Here is a 23543-nt window from a genome sequence, read left to right as displayed (position 1 = left end):
CTAAGTAGGTTTTTTTTAGGTAAAGCAAATTTCCTTTTATTTCTAGTTTGTTGAATTTTGATCAGGAATAGATGCTGGATTTTGTCAGGCGCTTTTTCTGAGTCTACTACCATGATTTACATCAAGCTGAAATTTGCTTTTCAGTTTGTTAATATGGTATATTACAGATTGATTTTTGGCATGCTAAGCCATTCCTGGGATGAACCCTCTTGGTCTCATATACATGTGTCTCATACATACACATTTTTGAGACAGAGTCTTGCTCTGTAACCCAGGCTGGAGTGCAGTGGCATGATCTTGGCTTACTGCAATCTCCACCTCCTAGTTCAAGTGATTCTCCTGCCTCAGCCTCTTGAGTAGCTGGGTCTAGAAGTGCATGTCACCACACCCAGCTAATTCTTTTCTGAGACAGAGTCTTGCTCTATTGCCCATGCTGGAGTGCAGTGGTGTGATCTCGGCTCACTGCAGCCTCTGCCTCTGTTCCATTTTAGGCAGTTTCTATTGCTCTGTCTTGAAGTTCACTAATCTTTTCTTCTGCATTATCTAGTCTGCTGATAATTCTGTCCAATCTATTTTTCATGTTGGGCAATGAATTTTTCATTCCTAGAAAATAAAACTGTTTTTTATATATCTTTCATGTCTCCACTTCACATGCTCATGTCTTCTACTTTCTTGGACACATGGAACATATTTATAACTGTTTTAATGTCCTTGTCTGCTAATCTAACATGTTATTTTGGGGGTTTGGTTTCAATTGACTAAATGTTTTCCTTTTATGTTTTTCACTTTCTTTCATCTTTAAATCAGATGTCAGACAGTGACTTGCTGGGTGCTGGATACTTTTATATTCCTATAGATATTCTTAAACTTTGTTCTGGGATGCAATTAAATTATCTGGGGATGGCTTGCTTCTTTTGAGGATATCATATGTTGTCAGTCTGGGCTGAAGCAGCCTTCAGTCAAGGGCTAGACTTTCTGCACTCCTAAAACACCACCCTCCTCAAGCACTCTACCTGTGAATTATGAGGTTTTCCTTCTCTGACTGTGGGCACAGCGACTTTTGGCACTGTGTCAACTTTAAGGATTGTTCCTGCTCCTCTTTCTAGCTGGTTCTTTTCTGGGCCTGGATATTTTACTCACCTCATGCACTGATTAATACTCAGCTGAAAACTCAAGGAGGAACCCCAAATGTAGGTCCCCAAATGCTCTCTGTCCCCTGCCCTCTCTCCAGCACTCTACTGTCAGCTTTATCCCCCACTTGTCCTCTCCACCCTTCCAAATGCTATCTCTTTACTAAGACAGGCCACAGGCTCTGCCTGGGCTCCCTCTTGGTGCTTTCTGGACTAGACACTCTTGGAATGCTGTGAGTTGGGAAAACCATGAGGTCATCTCATTTGTCTCCTCTCTCAGAAATCCCTGTCCTATGATAGGTGATGTCACTGTCTGAAATTGTTGTTCCATATAGTTTGTCCGATTTTTTACTGTTTCAGGAAGAAAGGCAAATCTGGTCCCTCAAATTCCATCTTGGTTGACATACGAAATATTCTTGAGTTTATTTCCAATCTAGTTAATCCATAAGAAGATAACATTCTGCATTTTAAAATCTTCAGGTTCAGTCAATTAGGAATGTGTCCACCTAAATAATAAATCTTCCCACCTCATTCATATGCCATCAGCACCACAGACCCTCCCTGAGAATCAGGTAGTAGAATGAACCAGTAACAAGGTGATGACGTAAGAAGAAAAGCACTGTCCAGGGAAAACCCCTTCCTATTCGTAGAGCAAAAAAGAGATCAACTACAAAACACACCGCAGATGACTTTCAAGGATAACCTCTGCCGCTTCATTCATTGTATTTTCCATGATCGTGTAGGAATTCTAAAACTATCATGTCTGCATGTTGTGGGAGGAACTATAAAATGGTAAGTGTTTCTGAATATTAGATATAACTTAAAGCTTCACGTTATACATTGAAAACATGCTCATAAAACCCAATTTGAATAGCACAGAGTAAGCTGGAAGCTCCACCATGGCATGGATGATTTTCTTGTTACTAGAAACACAAAGATAAATAAAACTACTTCTGTTGTATTCACAAAAATATACTGAGAGCCTAGGACAATACCTGGCATGCAACAGGCACTACATTACTATTTATGGAGTGACTGGACTGTAGAAGTTTTTATAAAATACCTTTGGAACATTCACGAAGTTTGCAAATGTTAATTTGCGGGCTGTGTATCCTTCCAGATATTTTCTATGCATATACAATCACATAAATGTACCTGAGTATACACATAAACCATATGATTTAAAAGTAAAACTCTAAAGCCAGGCATGGTGGCACATACCTGTAATCCCAGCATTTTGGGAGGCCGAGGTGGGTGGATCATGAGGTCAGGATTTCAAGACCAGCCTGATCAACATGGTGAAAATACAAAAATGCCTCTACTAAAAAACCTGTACTAAAAATACAAAAATTAGCCGGGTGTGGTGGCACGCGCCTGTAGTCCCAGCTACTCGGGAGGCTGAGGCAGGAGAATTGCTTGAATCCAGGAGGCGGAGGTTGCAGTGAGCTGAGATCGCACCACTGCACTCCAGCCCGGGTGACAGAGCAAGACTCCATCTCAAAACAAAACAAAAAAACCAAATAAATAAATAACTACATAAAATAAAACTCTAAGATCATATAAACATTTGTACTTTGCTTTTCCCACTTAATATATTGTAGCCATCTTAGCCCTACATTTTATCCCTTGCATATAAACTTTACACTAGATCTATTTTGTGAATATTTTAGTTTGTTTTATTTTAACTGCAATTTTGAGTTATTTGCAAACCACACTGCTCTAATAGTCCAGTCAACTGAGCGCTAACAGGCCAAGAAGGAAATTCCCATCACCTGCAGAGAGACGGTAACGCCGCTGAGCACTACCTTTTTGCTGGTGGACTGCCCATTGTTTTTGGTGTCTTGTGCATGGTTCCAATTTCCTGTCACTTGGGGAGACTGTAAAATAATTTCTTCTGGAAATAACACTTTTAAAACAAAAAAAGGTAAGAGCATAGGTATAACTAACAAGCTTAAAAAATACTAATAGAGGCTGTTTATGGCTGACCCTAAAGTAATTAATATTCTATTCCCTTCCTTTCTTGACCTTCCTGTTATACTGTTTCTAAATTACATACAGCATTATTATTACTACATACTCTTCGCAACAAAGTCATGTACTGGCCCATCTGTAAGAACAAAAATGAATTGCATTTATGAGGGGAAAAGCAAGCAAGGTGAATTTATTTTCAGTTACTTAAACACACTATTATTAATTGTTCACTAAGTGGAAATAGCAATAAAACACGTTAAAACTTCTTGATAGAAAATTTAAAACATGGTAACAAAGTTTATCATGACTGAAGAGACTATTTTACACAAAATTTTACATGAAGCCTATAAAAATACTCTGTGAAGATGTAACACTATCATTCTATACAAACAATACCTTTTACACCTAAGTGGATGACTTGTTCAAGTGCAAAGTGACACCGTCTGCTTGTGGTCCTGCCAGAAGGAAAATAACTAAACTTACATTCAGAACTATTCAGGCTGGCATAAAGTAACGAAAATCTGATTATACAATCTTTAAGTCAATATAAAAAAATCACAGCAACAATCCAACCATCAATGAAATAGTGAACAGAAAAACACGAGAGAGGCCGGGCTCGGTGGCTCACGCTTGTATTCCCAGCACTTTGGGAGGCCATGGTGGGTGGATGACCTGCAGGTCAGAAGTTTGAGACCAGCTCAGACAACATAAGGAAACCCTGTCTCTACTAAAAATACAAAAATTAGCCAGATGTGGTGGTGGTGTTAGCCTGTAACCCCAGCTACTCAGGAGGCTGAGGCAGGAGAATTGCGTTAAGCTAGGAGGCTGAGGTTGCAGTGAGCTGAGACGGTGCCACTGCACTCCAGCCTAGGTGACAGAGTTAGACTCTGTTTAAAAACATTTTTTTAAAAAACTACTAGAGAATACCAATAAAGCCAAAAAAAGCATGTGACAAAATCCCACACTCATTCCCATCCCCCCCTCTTTCTCTCTTTCTTTCTTTTTTAAAGAGACAAGGTCTTGCTCTGTTGCCCAGGCTGGAGTGCAGTGGTACAATCACAGCTCACTGAAGCCTCAAATTCCTGGGCCCATGTGATCCTCCACCTCAGTCTCTCAAAGTGCTGGGATTACAGGTGTGAGCCACCACACCTGGCCCATATCTATTCTTGATTAAAAACTCAGTAAAATAAGAATCTATCTCCTCAACCTGATGGAGGGCCACTATGGAACCTACAGCCCACATGGTACTAACTCGTTTAGGACTGAATGCCCTGCCCCTAACACCAGGAATGAGCCAGTGCATCACTTCTCACCACTTCTATTCCACACTGGCACAGAAGTTCTAACCAGTGTAGGAAGGCAAGGAAAAATAAATACAGGGCATCCAAACAAGAGGAAGAAGTAAAACTGTTTTTTTTTTTTTTTTTTTTTTATGGGGTCTCGCTCTGTTGCCCAGGCCAGAGTGCAATGGTGCAATCTTGGCTCACTGCAAACCTCCGTCTCCCAGGTTCAAGTGATTTTCCTGCCTCAGACTCCCAAGTAGCTGGGATTAGGTGCCCACCACTATGCCTGGCTAATTTTTTAGCCAGGTTTCATTCATTAGAGATGGAGTTTCACCATGTTGATCAGGCTGGTCTCGAACTCCTGACCTCATGTGATCCACTTTTTTTTTTTTTAGATGGAGTCTCGCTCTGTTGCCCAAGCTGGATGGACTGCAGTGGCATGGTCTTGGCTCACTGCAACCTCCACCTCCTGGGTTCAAGTGATTCCTATGCCTCAGCCTCTTGAGTAGCTGGGATTACAGGCGCCTACCACCACGCCCAGCTGATTTTTTGTATTTTTAGCAGAGATGGGGTTTCCCCATGTGGGCCAGACTGGCCTCAAACTCCTGACCTCAGGTGATCCACCTGCCTCAGCCTCCCAAAGTGCTGGGATTACAGGCATGAACCATCATGTCCGACCTAAAATTGTCTTTCTTTGAATGTATAATTGTTTCTGTAGAAAATCCTACAGATTCTATGAAAAGCTTCTAGAGATACGGAGTTTAGGAGACTTGCAGAATACAAGATAAACATACAAAAATCAATTGCTTTTTATAAATACTAGAAACAAGCAATTGGAAATTTCAGTTCAAATTACTATTTATAATAGCATTTAAAATTTTTAAATAGGGATAAATCTGAGAAAAAACATGCAAGACCTATATGATGAAAAGTATAACATATCGCTAAAAGAAATGAAAAAAGATGCAAATAAATGGAGAGACATGCCATTTCCAAGACTCATTATTATTAAGATTTCAATTCTCCCTTAAACCGACCTATAGATTCAGTGTAATCCCAATCAAAATCCCAACAGGTTTTTTGTAGAAACTGACATGATCTAAAATCCATACAAGAATAAAGAAGATCTAGAATAGCCAGACAACTTTGAGAAGAAACAAAGCTAAAGGACTGACACTACCTGATTTTGAGACTTACCATGAAGGCACACGCTGTGTTTGTGTTCCCCCCAGCTTCCCGTGGTCAAACTTCATCCCCAATATGATGTTACTGGGGATGAGGAGTTGAGGCCTTTGGCAAGTGATTAGGTCATAAGGGTGCGGCTTCATGAATGGAATTAGTGCCCTTATACAAGGGAGCACAGAGAGCTCTCTCATCCCTTATGCCGTGTGAGGACACAGGGAAAAGACAGCTGCCTACCAACCAGGAAGCAGCCTCACTAGGACACTGAACCTGCTGGTGCCTGGACCTTGAACTTCCCAAACTCCAGAGCATGAGAAAGATATTTCTGTTGTTTCTAAGCCATCCTGTCTATGGTACTATGCTACTGCAGCCTGACAGACGATAAGACCCTGTACTGTTCGTGTCGACAGACAAGTGCACCAACGGAACACAAGAGAGAGTCTTTAGAAACAGATCAACAAATATTTGGTCAACTGATTTTTTTTTTTTTTTTTAACAAAGGTACAATAGTAATTCATTGGAGAAAGGGCAGTTTTTCATCAAATAATGCTTGGACAGCTGGATGTCCATTCCACCCCCCAATTTCCATTCATACCCCACATCATTTGCAAAGCTTCATGAGACATATCGTAATTCTAAATGTACAGGTTAAAGCTGCCAAGTTTCTAAAAGAAAACAGGATAAAATCTTTGAGATCCAAATTAGTCAAAGATTTCTGAGATGCATCACTAAAAGATCTGTGAAAGAAAACGTTGATAAACTGGACTTCATCAAAATTAGTAATTTCTGCTTTTCAAAGGCACTATAAAAACAATGAAAATACAAGCTATAGTCTGAGAAAATATTTGCACAAACACATATCTGATAAAGTACTGTACTGAAACTACACAAACATCTCTGCAAACTCCATCATGAGAAAACCACTTTTTAAAATGGGCCCAAAGACTTGAGGAAAGACTTCAACAAAGATTTTGTACAAATGGCAGAAAAGCACATACAAAGATGTTCAGCACCATTAGTCATCAGAAGAACACAAATTAAATCCACCAGGAGCTACCCCTTCACACACAAGAATCACCTCTGTTCTGGAGTTAATGCAGGTCACTGGAGTCCAGGCCTGCACATGAGCTGCAGTCTCTCTGGCTGCCATGATGGAGGCCGTGTGCCTTCTACCAGTGCTGCTGCTTCCTATGGCCCCAGCCAACCCTCACACATCACCCAACACAGCAGCAGCCCTTCCCTCTCCATTCTTGGGCCTTCTCAAGCCACTCACATGCTGGGGCCTCTCATCTTGCACAGCAAACAAAAAGCACCCCCTCCCTGGGCCTCCTGTATTTCTTTGGCCATCAACTTCTCTCGCTGTATCTCCATCCTGCCCTCCCTGCTTTCATGGCCAAATTCCTTAAAAAGAAATTAACAACGTTTATCCATTCCCCCATAGTCCATTCATTCATTCTCAATGCATTCCAATCTGGCTGTAGCCCAAACACTGCCGATTTCTCAGAAAGAAATAAAAAAGCACTAAGATTAAAAAAAATTGATAAATTTGACTATGTTAAAACAAGTACCTTCTATTAATCAAAAGACATATATTGTTATATTAAAAAAAAAAAAATATATATATATATATTTAAGACAGACTCTTGCTCTGTCTCAGGGGGGAGTGCAGTGGGGCAAACTTGGTTCACTGCAACCTCTGCCTCCCGGATTCAAGTGATTCTCCTGCCTCAGCCTCCCGAGTAGCTGGGACTACAGGCATATGCCATCATGCCCAGCTAAGTTTTGCATTTTTAGGAAGGACAGGGTTGCTCCATGTTGGCCAGGCTGGTCTCAAACTCCTGACCTTAACAGATCCGCCTGCCTTGGCCTCCCAAAGTGTCGGAATTATAGGCGTGAGCCACTGCACCCAGCCTCAAAAGATAGTTTTTAAAAAGCTGAAAGACAAGGAACAAACCTGGAGAAGATACGTATCTAAGAATAATTTGTCATAAAGAATACAGAAAGGACTGCTACAACAATAAAAATCAGATAAATTACTCAATAAAAACGAGGGCAAACACCACGAGCAAGCATTTCACAAAAGACGAACGTTTTGCGGCCCACAAACAAGAAGATTCTCAGCCTTGTAAATAAACCAGAGAAAGTAAATCAAGACCATCATGAGATGGATTACACACCTACCAGACTGGCACCAATTAGGAAGCCTAACAAAATCAGATTACAGGAAGGGCATCCATCAACAGGTCGTTACACACATTGACAGTGGAAGTCACTGATGCAAGCACTTGTAAAGCTGGAAACAGAAACACGCCCCAAACCCAGCAACCCGACCCCTGCATACACAGCGGCTCTGGGAACAGCAGCAAGTGAACCGTCATGACAGGAAACAATGAAGATGTCCGTCTACAGAAAAACAACAGAGTGGGTATTCACACCACTATAACGAACAGTGGTTACAGACAGCAACACGGAGGCATCTCAGGAACACAATGTTTAGTGAAAAACTGCAACTCCTAGGAACCAAATACAGCAAGTTTCAAAAGAATTAAAACAAAGGAATACATTTTTTGTGTATATCTAGTTAATGGTTTTGTGCAGGAAGAAAAAGCCAGCTGGATGACAGGTCACAGCACCCCTCATCTGACAAGAAAACGAATAAAGGCAAGGAGCTGCTAGCTGACAGTGACAGTGAGGCATGAAACAGAGATCTGGTGCATGTGCAATCTGGGAAAGAATAAACATGCAAACGTATGCACCTTTATATCTCAAAACATAGTTGACAATAAAGCAATAAACACAGGGCATGCAAAATGCTGTAGGAGCCCACTTCCATCTGTGAGGCCTACACATGTCGGCCATAGGCATGCTGGGCACTCCTACATCACTACTTAGATGTCAGTGGACATACTCAAGAGAAGACTGTCCAATCAAAGAATGAAGAGACAAATTAACTGGACATGGTGCCTCACACCTATACTCCCAAGACCTTGGGAGGCCGAGGCAGGAGGATCACTTGAGCCTATGAGTTCATGACCAGCCTGAGACCCCATCTCTATTTAAAGAAAAAAAAAAAAAAAAAAAAAAGGATGGCCAGGCACGGTGGCTCATGCCTGTAATCCCAGTACTTTGGGAGGCCCAGGTGGGCGGATCACAATGTCAAGGGTTCAAGACCAGCCTGGCCAATATGGTAAAACCCTGTCTCTACTAAAAATAAAAAAATAACCTGGGTGTGGTGATGGGTGCCTGTAGTCCCATATACTCAGGAGGCTGAGGCAGAAGAATCACTTGAACCCAGAAGGCAGAGGTTGTAGTGAGCCAAGATCACACCACTGCACTCCAGCATGGACAACAGAGGGAGACTCCATCTCAAAAAAAAAAAAAAAAAAAAAAAAAAGGACACTTGAAAGAAGACTCACTAAAAGCATTACCTATTATATGTAAATTCCACATCCATAGGTTCAGAGTTATAGGCTTGTTCAAATTCTGGATTAATTTTAAGAGTTACATCTTCTTCATGAATCTAAAAAGGAAACAAACAATATGCCCGATTTCTCGGAATAATCTGATATCTATATCTAGCAACACATCATCAAAAAATTCATTCCAGAGCTTTGAGCTAAAATTTGATATCTGCAAAATTAGTTGAAAAGGATTAAATCATTATGTCATTAAATAATACAAGCAAGAGGAAATGGTTGACTATCCACTCATACTTACTGAGCTTCTATTCACTGGGCTCTCCTAAGACTCTGAGAATACAGAATACGTGGTAGGTCACAGACTCTACAAGTGTAGCAAAGTATTACCTACTGTAAGAAAGCATTGATAAGGACGTCTGCTGGGTGCAGTGGCTCATGCCTGTAATCCCAGGACTTTGGGAGGCCAGCCAAGATGGACAGATCACCGGAGGTCAGAAGTTTGAGACCAGCCTGGCCAACAGGGCAAAACCCTGTCTCTACTAAAAATACAAAAAGGAGCCGGGAGTGGTGGTGGGCACCTGTAATCCCAGCTACTTGGGAGGCTGAGACCGGAGAATCTCTTGAACCTGGGAGATGGAGGTTGCAGTGAGCCAAGATCGTACCACTGCACTCCAGGCTGGGTGACAGTGAGACTCAGTCTCAAAAAAAAAAAAAAAAAAAATCATGTCATTACAAGTCGTCTTCTTTTAGTAGAAAAGCCTTCCAGCTGAAGTGAGACCCTGACTATTCTTTCCTAGACAGTATGGGTAGACAAATAAGAAGGAGGGTTTCCTGAGGGTCAGGGCTGACACCAGCAGAGAGTCGGGAAGCTATGCCCTGGGCTTGCTTCCAGCTCTGTGAGGAAGGGGAAGCAACAGTGGTACAAGGCTGTGGGATCATTTCCCCTGAGGTTGAGGAAGACAGACTAAGCCATCACTCTACACAGGAGGCATTTGTTAGTCTACCTGAGAAGAGGAGGAGGTGGCATCCAAGATAGCCTGAAAAGGCAAAAAGAATTTTTGGAGGTAAAAAGGATGTGGAAGGTCACTTCAGATGCAAGGGTTTGAGCGGTGGCATAGAGGCCAGGCCATGTGGCTCAGGAACCAGGAGTGGAGGCGGCAGGTGTCTCACTCCTGAGGTCTCTGGCTCTGCTTCCTTGGAGGCTTCCTTTCCTGGCACTGCTGGTCTATTATTTGGAGGCAAAGATGGTCACATGGCCATCTCGGGCTCCTCAGGTCAATCTGGTCAACAGCAAAAGTTGGTAATGGAGAGCTGGTGAGGTCATGTCACTGGGGTCTCACATCTCAGTCCACAGGTGATGGACTACGTCATTACAAGACCTGAGATCCTGCCATGATTTTGCCTTCTGGGAAATATCGCATTCTACGGAGTCAGCCATAGTGTGGACGCTGCATGAATACGTAACATGGAGTGACTATGGCGGCAAAGGTCGGAGGCTGCCTCTTCTCGTTCTCGCAGCCTTTCTTCCCTCTAACAGTAAAGGCTTTGACACTCTCCCTTCAGGTTTTCTACACTGAGTCATACGTGGCTTCATCTTCTCAGATGCATAGATGAAGCACCTCCCTTCTCATGCAGATCCCTGCATCATTCCCAGTGCTGTGCTCAGTACATGCCCAGTAAAATCCAGCTCAAGAGTCACAGCCCACCCCATGCAGATATATCTGGAGCACCAGGAGCTACTCAAAGCCAAATAATTACCTTCACATGAACGTCAGAGCTGCAAACTTTTAGATCCGTTTTTCCTTTTAAGGCTTCCACTCTGTTAGCTCTTCTAGAATATACTCAGAATGCCCAAACATAACTGAATGCAAACATCATGACTTACTTATCACTTAAAAGATAAATACGTTTTACATGGTTGAAAATTATAGTACTATTTCCTTTATGCATCAAAAATTTAAAGATTCACTGTATCTTCACATTTTCCAAAATAGCCAGTGCACACGGGAGCACCTCCCCAAGAGCCGTGGGTAGGATGTTACCTTTCCAACAGGTCAGACGGGGCAGTCCAACATTAATGTATGAAGAGAGTGTCCTCTCACCTCAATCACATAGCTGATGTATTCGACGACATGTCCATTGTACTCTTGAGTTTTTAAAATCAGTTTATCACCTAGTTAAAAAAATAATTACCACATTTAAAGCTAATAAAAATCACAAATTTCTGTGTTGTCCTATAAAATCCAGTATGACAAGGGTTCAATAAAACATTACTGAGGTCAGCTGCTTAGAAATAATGAAATACAACAAAGAAACATGCTTGATGTACACAGGCTGTTGATTTTTAGTGAAATTCTAACCCATAAGAAAGAAAATGCAATAACATGACTGTCATATTGCCAGTAAAAGAGTATTTTCTCTCTCTTAAGTGTGGTTTGTCTGCTAGTCTACCAAGGGAAGCATGCGAGTAACACACACACCTGCATACAGAGAAGGCCTGCCTTCGGCCAATCCTGGGACCTCCAGAACCAGCATATCCCCATTCCTTTTCAACATGACCCCGCTCATGTTGTACTCTTTCAGTTCCATTTCTGCATGAATCTCCTCAAGCCACAGCAAAGTCGAAAACTTCTCCTTGTAATTTGACATATTCAGAAGCTGGAAAACACCCAAACATTATAAAATCAGTGAGAACGCAGTAGCACGTGGAACACACCCACATCTGGAAAGCAGCAGCTCTGGAGCTGGAAAGTCCCAAGGGCTCCAGTTCAGCAGATGGCCTCCCAGGTGGGGTGATCCTTGCCAGAGTCTGCCGATGCCTTGGTACTGTGTGGCTCCAGCACGCTCCCTGGCCTTCGCCTCGTCCCCTGGCCTTCAGCACGAGGCCGTGTGGCTCCTGCATACTCCCTGGCCTTTGCCACATCCCCTGGCCTTCAGCACGAGGCCGTGCGGCTCCAGCACGTTCCCTGGCCTTCGCCACGTACCCTGGCCTTCAGCACGAGGCCGTGTGTCTCCTGCATACTCCCTGGCCTTTGCCACATCCCCTGGCCTTCAGCACGAGGCCGTGTGGCTCCTGCATACTCCCTGGCCTTTGCCACGTTCCTGCGCCTTTAGTACAAAGCCGTGGGGCTCCAGCTGGTTGTGTCCCTCCCTGCACTGCTCACCACTATCCACCCTCCCACTCTTTTTCAGGTCTTCCAAGTTTATTCTGGAAAGGCAGAGCTTGGCTTCCAAAGACATTCGTGAATAAAGGACAAACTTCCAGGTCTGGCCAAGATGGACAAACAAGGACCAGATTTACCCTTCTACTTGAAAAAAAAACTTAAAGAGGCAGAGAAATACAAAATGATGGTGTTTAAACAATGAACATCACGCAGCACAGGACTGTGATCCCAAGACTGGGGAAATAATCCATGGTAGGCCCCATGGCTGCCCCACATGCACCTGAACAGAGCTCCTAGGCCCCAGCACAGAGGACCCAGGGGAGCCGGGTGGTCTCTGAGAGGAGGGGAGGAGCTGGGGGTCTATGGGGCTGAGTGCTGAGAAGAGCAAGTAGCACAGAATGGTCTGGAGAGGGTCAGGAGACCCACCCAGGACCATCAGCTTTGCACAGATCAATGCATGAGGCACCATCCTGCAAGACCCATCATGGGGCCAGACCAGGGCCTCAGCACAATGGACCCTTGTGGCTGGGGTCGTTCTGTGGCAGTGGCCGTCCTGTGCATCACAGGTGTCAATAGCACCACTGTCTATACTCACCACACACTAGTAGCACCCCCCTCCCCCAGTCGTGATGATCCAGCGTCTGCTGGGAAAACAGTCACCTACGGTGAACCACCAAATCAGGAATGATTCCTAACACTAAAACAGACAAGGGTGCTATGGGCCCCACCAGCTGGAGCAGGAAGGCTTGTGATAAGGGGAGCACTGGGTAGAGTCTTCAAAAAGCGTAACACTAAATAAAAAGTCACTCTGCTCCCACCTAACAAAACTGAAACGCCAGGCTTAGAAATATCCAGCTGTTTCTAAGTAACTTAACTGTATCCCAGAAAAGAGCTCACAAATTTCTTCAGAAAAAGAAAAATATCCAACACAAAACACAGCAAAATTCAGAATGTTTGGCATCAAAACAAGATTACCAGGCACGGAAAGAAGCAGAAAACTACAACCCACAATGAGGAGAAAAATCTATTGATACGAACACAACCAGGAATAATGCAAACACAGTTAGTTAGTAGCAAGGACATGGGAACAGCTGTTAAGACTGCAGGACGGACAGCCAGACAGCAGAGGAGAGACTGGGCATGAGGAGCAGGGACAGGAGAGGCATAGGCTGGGTGCATGGAGCAGAAATAGGGGAGGCAGAGACTGGGGGCAGTGTGGAGCAGAAATAGGGGAGGCAGAGACTGGGGGGGAGCGTGGAGCAGAAATAGGGGAGGCAGACACTGGCGGGGGAGCATGGAGCAGAAATAGGGGAGGCAGAGACTGGGGGCAGTGCGGAGCAGAAATAGAGGAGGCAGAGACTGGGGGGGAGCGTGGAGCAGAAATAGCGGAGGCAGAGACTGGGGGGGAGCATGGAGCAGGAAAAGGGGAGACATCGACGGGGGTGGGTGGGTGAAGTAGGGACAGGGGAGGCATAGACTTGGGGCTCATGGAGCAGGGACAGGGGAGGCATAGACTTGGGGCTCATGGAGCAGGGACAGGGGAGGCATGGCCACGTGGAACTTGTAGCAATGACAACTACAGTGTCTGATTAAAAACATACTGGATAGATGACACATTGCAAAGAAAAAAATACAGCAATACAAACGACTCAAAATTCAACACAGAAAGGACTGGAAGAAGGAGAGCCGTGCACGACTGAGCCGGGGGGAAACCTGCAGCCTGCCCGGAATGGGAAAGTGGGAGGGCAGAGAGTGCGCCTGAACACATGATGGCTGAAAATTTCCAAATCTGAAGAAAACTCAGGCCCACATATCTAAGAATCCCAATGATCCCCAAGCACAAGAACAGGAAGAAAAGAATGTGAACCACCGCACACCGTAAACCACATCTATTAACACCAGTGATCGAAGAGAGAATCTTAGCAGCAGCTAAGAAAAACACGTTATGTGCAAAAGAGCAAAGATAGGAATTAAAGCAAAAGAAGAAACCATAAGAAAAACTAGAAAATACTTAAGAGATGAATGAAAACAAAAACGCAACACACCAAGACTTACAGGAGCAGCACAAGCGGTGCTGAGAGGGAATTTATGACTACGGGCACTGACAAAGGAGAACAAACTAAACCAAACACTTACAGGAGCAGCACAAGCGGTGCTGAGAGGGAATTTATGACTGCGAGCACTGACAAAGGAGAACGAACTAAACCAAACACAGCAGAAGGAAATAAAGATTAGAGGAGAGATGAACAAAACAGAGAACTGAAAAACAATAGAGAAGCTGGTTCTCTAAAAAGATCAACAAAACTGACAGACGTTTAGTAGATTAACTAGAAAAAAGAGACGAAACAAATCACTAAAACAAGACAGGAAAGTAGGGACATTACTATAGATTCTACAGAAGTAAAAAGGGTGATAAGAGAGTATGAGCAACTCTATACCAATGCCCAGATGAAATGGACAAATCCCTAGAAACACAAAATCTACAAAGACTAAGCCAGGAAGAAACAGAAAATCTGAACAGACCGATTACTATTAAGGAGGTTAAAGCAGTAATCAATATTCTGAAAAGGAAAACCCCAGGACCTGATGGCTCCGTAACTAAATTCTATCAAACACTTGAATAACTAATACCAATCCTTCTCAACTTTTCAAAAAGATGAAAGAGGAGGGAACACTCTCTGACTTATTCTTATGAGGCTGGCACTACCCTGATGCCAAAACCAGACAGAGACACTACAGAAAAACTACAGACCAATGAAAACACTGATGTAAAAATCCTCAGCATGATACTGGCACACAAAATTCAACAGCATGTGAAAAAGATTAGCTGGGTGTGGCTCATTCCTGTAGTCCCAGCTACTTGGGAGGCTGAGGTGGAAGGATCACTTGAGCCCAGGAGCTTGAGCAGTGAGCTGTGACTGAGCCACGGCACTCCAGCCTGGGCAACACAGCAAGACCCTGTCTCAAAAACACATATATAAAATAAAAGGATTATACACTATGATCAAATGGAATTTATTCCTGGGATGCAGGGAGAGTTCAACATTTTGAAAAGCAATTACTGTTACAATGCACATTAACAGAAAGAAGGGAAACTTCACATGATCATCTCAATATAGAAAAAGCATTTGGAAAAAAAAAATTTTTTTTGAGACTGAGTTTCCCTCTTTCCCCAAGGCTGGAGTACAATCGTGCAATCTTGGCTCTGTGCAGCCTCTACCTCCTGGGCTCAAGCGATTCTTGTGCCTCAGCCTCCCAGGTACCTGGAATTACAGGTGCGTGCCACCACACCTGGCTAGCATCTGACAAAATTAACAGCCTTTCATGATAACACTTAATGAACTAGGAAGAGAAGAAAACCAGATTGGGTGCCCTAGCTCACACCTGTACTTGCCTGTAAGTCCAACACTTTGGGAGGCCAAGGCGGGAGGATCGCAAGACCCCGTCTCTATAAGATATACAAAAGTTAGCTGGGCATGGTGGTGTGCCCCTGCAGTCTTGGCTGTGAGCTGCGATCACACCACTGCACTCCAGCCTGGGTGACAGAAGGAGAGCCTGTCTCAAAAAAATTGGAAAGAAAAAAAAAAAAAAAAAGAGAGAAAAACAAAAAGGAAAGAAAAAAAAAAAAAAAAGGAAGGAAGGAAGGAAGGAAGGAAGGAGGAAAGATGGAAAGAAAGAAAACCACAACCTCAACATGATAAAAGTCATACATGAACAACTCACAGTTAACATCAGACTCATACTCAAAGGTGAAAGATTGGAAGCTTTCCCCATAAGATCAGGAACGAGGGCAGGATGCTTGTTTCACCCTGCTATTCGGCATGGTACTAGAAGTTCTAGCCAGAGCAATCAGGCAAGAAAAAGAAATGAAAGGCATCTAAATTGGAAAGGAAGAAGTAAAATTATCTGTTTGTAGATCGCATAATTTTATATGCACAAAACTCTAAAGAGTACATAAAAAACTGTTAGAATGAATAAATTCAGGAAAGTAGCAGGATATGAAATCAAAGGACAAAACTTATCTCCATTTCTAAACAAGAACTATGTTTCAGGAAAAGGAAGCTACCTGAGCAATTGCATTTACAACAGCAGCAACTTAAGAATTAATTTAACCAAAGAAGTGAGAATCTTTTACAGAGAAAATGACAAAACACTGCTGTAAGAAATTAAAGAAGAACTAAAAAAATGTTAACACATTCCATGTTCATAGCCTGGAGGATTTAATAGTTAAAATGTCATATTAACCAACGCAATCTACAGATTCAATGCAATTCCCATCAAAATTCCAGTGACAGGTTGGGCATGGTAGCTCATGCCTGTAATCCCAGCACTTTGGGAGACTGAGGTGGGAGGAATACTTAAAGCCAGGAATTTGAGACAAGCCTGGGCAATGCAGTGAGACCTCATCTCTGGGAAAAAAATTCCAATGATGTATTTTGCAGAAATAGAAAAATGCATCCTAAAATTCATATGAAAGATCCCGAAAGGCAAAACAAATTTTGCCAGAGAATAAAACTGTAGAACTCACACTTTCTGATTTCAAAACTTACAAGCTATAGCATCAAACGTCAAATCGGTGGCCCTGGGAAGGAACTGAGGAGCACCTCCCCAGCCCAGCAGACCCAGGTCCAGCTTCTTCTGTCACTTCCTTTCAATGAGCCATTCAGGCATTTGCCTGCAAACTCAAAGTGACTGGGGGAGAGAGGACTGCCCTCCTGATTCGTGGCATCCTCCCCGCCCAGGATCTGTAAGTAATACGTGTTTGAACTTGTTTCCATCATGGCAGTGGACTAAATTTGCACCTTCCATCCCAAGAACCCTTGGTGTTGGGAACACAATGTTGGGTTCCCAGTGCCAGGTCAGGCAGGCATAACCTGGGCACAGGTCCGACGGGAGCCACTGGGACGTCTGCCAGTATAAATAAGTCTCCTGTGCGAGGAGCCCTGGTCATGGGCGAGGTAATGAGGCATCAGCCCGTTTTCCCGGTAAAACAAGGATCCCCTGAAAGGTGCATGGTGAACACCCAGGTCCCACTCCCTTCATTCTCCTTGGGACACGGCTGCCAGCTGCTCTGGCACTAGAACTCCAATTTAGCTGGGGGCTCTCAGAACACCTCAAACCCCTACAGAAAAAGCCCTCCTGGAGAAAGGGCAATGTCATCCCCTCAAACTGCCAAATTTCAGACTTTTCTTCCTTCCTGGACTTTTCTCCTCCAGCCACCTCACTCAGAACACGCTCCTCTATCTCCCATGCGGGTGGGGACCTGGGTTCTCCTCCCCTGGACCCTTGGCCTGCTGGCTCTGTCAGGGTGATGTTAAGAGGCTGGAACGCTTCTTGCTCATAACAACGGCTGCCTAGTCTAGCGAGAGAGGCTGGGCTGATGGCAGAGGTATCCCTCAGTTCTTCCGCTCCAGACCACAAAGGCCCCGTGTGTGACCCAGTGAGGCTGCAGGACGCCACCCCCTGGCGCACAGCAGGTCTGGCAGCGTGAGTACTAAGGTGCCTCATCCCTGATCATTCATCCTTCAGGGCTAGGCAGTGACCCTCATTATCCCAGCTACCTGTGAAGAAAACAAGCCAGATGAAGGTCTGAACCTGAGAAGGAACCTCCTGGCTTTGTCAAAAAACAAGAGTGTCAAAAGATGCAAACACCCCACACGCCATCAGACACTTCCTACCTCTGCAAGTAACGGCTGGAAAGTCAGGATGTCAATTTTTTGTTCCACACATTTTCTAAGTCTATCTGGGATTGGATATTGTGGAAGAAAACTTGGAAGTTGTCGTCTTGAGTTCCTTAAAAAATGAAGTTCACAAGTTAAAACCAGGTTTCACTAGACATTCTTATCCAGACATCCCTTCCTACTTTAGGAAGACCAAAGTTCATCCCCTCACTGGAAAGAGCTGGTGTCTGAACAGCTGGTCTAAGGCAGAGGTTTGAAGCTGTCGTTTTAGCTCTGGGATCCTTTCCTCGCACAGTTCTCACAAGGTGCTCTACTATTGTGAACAGGCAAGTGCAAGACAACAGGGCTGGACCCCCCCGCGTCTCCTGGAACCAGGAGTGTGAAAACAGCTGTTTTTAACCTTCTATGAGCTGAGCTCTTCCTACTGTATTTGTCATCGGGACCCCACGCGGGCCCATCCCTGCCAAGCGCATTAGGAGAAGGCTGCTCTGTCTGGCTCCTGCCTTCGATTTGTTTTTGTTTTGTTTCCCAGCCTGTGGTTTCTCTGGGGGAAATTCAGTTTGTTCCGGATGGAGAACATCGCTGCTCTGGAGGCAAGCCCAATGCAGCAACAGCAACGACGGAAAAGGGACAGACGGGGGAGGAGAAACCAGGAGAGAACAGGGAAGCAGAAAGTCAGAGTGAGGTCCATGAACCTGAATCCAGTGAACAGGCATGCTGGGTCTTTCTCCCTCACCGCCTCCCAGCTCTCCGTCTCAGTGCAGTCTCACCTGAGAAGCGCACGCCGCTCTCCTTACTGCCCTCATCGCCATCTCAATTTGGGTTCCACTGGCTCAGCCCTCAACAGGAGAAATGGGGTGAAAACATTCCCCATGGTTTGTGGCGAGGGTTATGTCAGTGCTCATGCGTGACGTGGTTTGGAAAGCACTGATTACTAATATGAACAAAGTAAAGGGAAACTAGGATGATCACTGCAGGCTTAGGTAAACAGCCTGAACAGCTAACAGAACCACATGGCCTCAACAGACACGTTGGATTAACAAACTGTGGCTACGATGATGTGTGGCTGGAAACTTGACTGGGAAGGTGCTGGCCTACGGAGACCCTCAGAACAGATCTGCTAAGTGAACAACACTGTTCTAAGAGCCAAAGCTGCCTGGCACCAGGGGTCCTAACAGAACGTTCAGGGCCTGTGATGGCCGGCATGGATGGACAACTCTAGAAGCCGGTACCTGCCAATGCCCTGTGGGCAAGTCCAGAAACCTGGTGCTGCAGGTGTGCTCAAGCCAACCCGGGCCAGGCACTCTGGGTCACCAACCTGACTGGCAGGAAACTAACGTCCTTGTTTTAGAGACGCTCCCACACAGCATGCTAATATTCACAGGGAAGTAACTGACCAGAGGGTTAAAATCCTTCTGGCTGTCGCTCTGTGTATTTCACTTTGTGTTAAGCCAAATGATAACTAGCAAGTTGCCTAGTATGTCACTAGATGAGAACCAGGGACCCTCCAAGGCTCCTGCAATTAAAACTTGATCCTCAGGGACTCTGCTCTGCCTGGCCAGCTGAGGGACCTTCCTGCTCCTTTTCTGGGTTACATCCCTACAGCCCCTTGATGTTGAAACTGTGCCCCAGGCCAGGCACAGTGGCTCACGCCTGTAACCCCAGCATTCCGGGAGGCTGAGGCAATCACAAGGTCAGATGTTCAAGACCAGCCTAGCCAAGACGGTGAAACGCTGTCTCTAATAAAAATACAAAAATTAGCTGGGCATGGTGGCAGGCACCTGTAAACCCAGCTACTCAGGAGGCTGAGACGGAGAATTGTTTGAACCCAGGAGGTGGAGGTTGCAGTCAGCTGAGATTGTGCACTGCACTCCAGCCTGGGTGACAAGGCGAGACTCCATCTCAATCAATCGGTCAATGGAAATAAAGAAACTGTGCCCCAAAGAGTTAAAGGAACCAATGACCAACAGAAATTCTTGAGCCTGTAGGATGGGTGATAAGAGAAGAGGCAATTCCAATTACTGAGGCTCCCTCTGCTTATGACAGCAAAGGACTGGTTGGGATTAGCTGGAACCAAGATGGACCACTGGAGTTTGTGCAGAACTTGCTGATGTCGCAGCCTGGATTCCCACCGTGTGCTTCATGCTAACTCCCTCTGAACTGGCACATGTGACCCGTGAAGTGGCATGAAGAGGTAACTGCGCACACCCAAGGCCTTTCCAGACCTCCATTTTCCTTCCACCAATCACCTACTAATCCCAGAGTCCACCTGCTAAACATTTTCTGACAAAACTACTGCCTTAAAGCCAGCACAGAGAGACACATTTGAGCGTGATCCTGTCTCCTTGGGGGTTGGTTTTTTAATACAAAGCTCTTCTTTTCTCAGAAACCCAGTGTCATAGCAATATCCTCTAGTGCATCAGACAGTGAGCCCCTCCTTCTCAATAATAATGTGCCCAGGGACCACAGCTGCTTATTCCCTTACTGAGCAACTGCTCTGTGCCAGGAAACTACACATTTTACCTGCCTGACCTTACTCAATCTTCAAACCACATGAGACAGGGACTATCATTTTACAAATAAGAATAAAGCTCAGAGAGACTAAGAAACTTGCCCAAGGTCACACAGCTTCTTGGTGGTGGTGCTGTGATTCAAACAATGCTCTAACCTTCAAAGGTAAACAACCACATGATATTCTTCTCTGCTAGCAGGTTTTTCCTTTAGTCTGCAACTTGGTAGTAAGTCCATAATCCCTCATCTTGAACTGTCACTGGGGCAATACGTGATTTGAAATTCACAATTTTCCTCCAGGTGAGAGGTAGACAAGAAAAAAAAAAAAAGAAATTCAGAATTTTCCAACATTGGAAAAGTGACCCGTCTCACCCTCAGGGCGCTCTGGGGTAACAGCAGAGCTCAAACCCGTCAGTTATCACAGCTGGTGGAGGAAAAGTCACACTACCAGGGGCAAAGTCATTATACTTTGAAGCTGGCTATTCAGGGCTTTTTGGTTTTACTACAGAAGAGAACATGTGAACGTGAAGCGCCTTCCTGAGACTACTCCAGTTAAAATCTGGGTGGTCCACGTCCCCCAGCCACAAGTAACAGATCACACACTGCTTCTCCTAGCTTCGCTTTTTTTTTTCTTTTTGAGAAGGAGTCTCACTCTGTCACCCAAGCTGGAGTACAGTGGCACAATCTTGGCTCACTGCAACCTCTGCTCCCTGGGTTCAAGAGATTCTCGTCTCAGCCTCCCGAGTAGCAGAGATTATAGGCACACGCCACCCCGCCCGGCTAATGTCTTTATTTTTAGTAGAGATGTGGTTTCACCATGTTGGTCAGGCTGGTCTTGAACTACTGACCTCAGGTAATCCGTCTGCCTCGGCCTCCTAAAGTGCTGTGATTACAGGCATCAGCCACCATGCCCTGCCCCTTGTAACTTCATTTTTAAGTGGTACCATATCTTCAAACAGGCTTTGGGTGACCCCACAATCCTGTTGCCCCCAGTACAAGCGACATGGGGACGCCATGCACTGCACACCAAGGCCTCATCAGGATGGGAGAGGTAGCGGAAGCTGGGTGAGGCCAGCCTGCTCTGAGAGCTGCCCTGAGAACTGCCAGGGCAGAGTGGGGTCTGGGGGAGTGAAGGCCACCTTCCTTGGGCTTCACGCTGCTGTTGGGCAGCTGTAGAGACAGACCTTCACCTTTAGAGCTCCACTGAAATGTGCCCCCATCCCCCAGATACAATCATGGAAGGAGGCTCGAACCCCAGCTTCACCCACTTTGTCACCTCCCCAGCCACTGCCTGCCAGCGCATATCCACTTTCCTTCACAGACAAAGCTGCCAGACCAGACACACTCCTTTCACTTATGGTACCTTTTCTGTGTGGTCACAACAATTGTAGGTTTTACAGATGTTAATGCTTGGGAACTTTTAGGCTTTTTCCAAGAAAATGGTTCACGGACAGCAATTAGTGACTCCTCCCCACTGATAACGCTGACTTCAAGGTATCGCCCAATTAGGAAATTTGAAAAACAAAGCAAAAGGAGCTCCTTGCAGCGGCCAGGATTTCTTGAAAAAACAAAATGAAATTTAGTTTTAGTCATAAATAAGATAGGCAGATTCAACACAATTTTCCTTTGTACATACAAGAAAAGTGACAGAGCTAACAAAGTCATCTTTAGTCTTCAATAATTATTCTTACAGAGAAAAAGGAGATCTTCTAAAATAAGCGCAAGATAAAATTAAGCATCTATGGGCTGACTGCAATGGTTCAGGCCTGTAATCCCAGCACTTCGGGAGGCTGAGGCGGGCAGATCGCTTGAACCCAGGAGTTTGAGACCAGCCTGGGGAACATAGGATGAACCTGTCTTCGCAAAAAATGCAAAAATTAGCCAGGCATGGTGGCACATGTCTGTGGTTCCAGTTACTCGGGAGGCTAAGGTGGGAGCCTAGGGTGGTGGAGGCTGCAGAGAGCTGTGATCATGCCTCTGCACTATAGCCTCAGCAAGAGTGAGACCCTATCTCAAAATAAATAAGTAAATAAATAAATAAATTAAGCATCTACAATAGTCTTTCTTGTAATTCTTACACTTAAGAATAGGAAAAATTTTCGATATTCCCAACTTTAAGTCAGAATTGTATGACATGACCAAAAACAGGCACTGTGTCTGAAGCATTTCCTGCCCAGCCCTTGCTGTGGCTCTAACCGGGGCTGTCTCATCAACACTATACTTTGTGTCTACCCGTGGCTTTTTTAAAAAACATATTTCTATGTTGTCATAATGTCAAAAAAAAAAAGCACTGAAGCTGGCTGCACCTCACACAGCTGACTGTGCACTTGCCACCCACAGCTTGATGTTGATAAGCTGTGATTTAACCAGATTTAAGTTTTTAAAAGATTTAGAATTAGACATCCAGCTGGAAGGTGACCACGTACTCTCAGGCAGGGATGCGGGGACACAGGAAGCTGGAGGACAGGGCCTATCTGGTCAGCTGATGCAGTCAAGCACACCAGGGAGAACAGGGGGCTCAAGGGTGGTATCCTGGCATCCCAGCTAGGAAGCGGCTGTCCCTGCCCCTCTCTCAGCACACTGTGCTATCCGTGCCTTGGCCAAATGCCCAGGTGACAGGATGGAGATGGACTGAGGTCCCAGGGCTTGGCTATGGGGAACACGGGCAAGGTAGTGAAGAGGAGCTGATGTGATGCTTCAGAACAGAAGGACTCAGAAGCACATGAGGCTCCGGTCTCAGAGATCATCAGAGACGCCCTGTTTTCTTTGTGAAAGTAGGAGTCAGGCCGTCTGGTGAGGACCCTCATGAGTGGTGCGAAGTTACAGAGTCCATTGCCCTAAGTGGGTCACACTCGGTATCCAGATTCTAGACCAGTGGTTTTTCTCAGGATTCTGTCACATCAAAACAGTCAGGAGTACCTTTTTTCTCTTTTTTTTTGAGACAGAGTCTTGCTCAGTTTCAGGTTAGAGTACAGTTGTGCAATCTTGGCTCACTACAACCTCTGTCTCCTGGGTTCCAGCAATTCTACTGCCTCAGCCTCCTGAGTAGCTAGGATTACAGGGGCCCAAGTAATTTTTGTATTTTTAGTAGAGGTGGAGTTTCACCATGTTGGACAGGCTGGTTTCAAACTCCTGGCCTCAGGTGATCCGCCCACCTCGAAGGAGTTACCTTTTATAACACCCAACCTAGATGTATCAGAGA

General features: G+C 44.9%; 1 protein-coding gene across 1 annotated transcript in view; it reads right to left on the bottom strand.

Annotated features, from left to right (window-relative positions):
* MOV10L1 (Mov10 like RISC complex RNA helicase 1) overlaps positions 1-23543 on the bottom strand; it is a 68585-nt gene that overhangs the window by 22403 nt on the left and 22639 nt on the right. The window contains exons 10-16 of the mRNA XM_032266288.1: positions 21705-21899; positions 17828-17942; positions 11466-11643; positions 11088-11158; positions 8995-9086; positions 3498-3556; positions 2936-3036 (exon numbers count right to left, since the gene is read on the bottom strand). Of these exons, the coding sequence (XP_032122179.1) occupies positions 2936-3036; positions 3498-3556; positions 8995-9086; positions 11088-11158; positions 11466-11643; positions 17828-17942; positions 21705-21899 (811 nt within the window). The remainder of the gene's footprint in view (positions 1-2935; positions 3037-3497; positions 3557-8994; positions 9087-11087; positions 11159-11465; positions 11644-17827; positions 17943-21704; positions 21900-23543) is intronic.

This window comes from Sapajus apella, unplaced genomic scaffold, assembly GCF_009761245.1.
Source record: "Sapajus apella isolate SASKATOON/1434 unplaced genomic scaffold, GSC_monkey_1.0 scaffold156, whole genome shotgun sequence".
NCBI lineage: Eukaryota > Metazoa > Chordata > Mammalia > Primates > Cebidae > Sapajus > Sapajus apella.
This window is presented reverse-complemented; position numbering and strand designations above follow the sequence as displayed.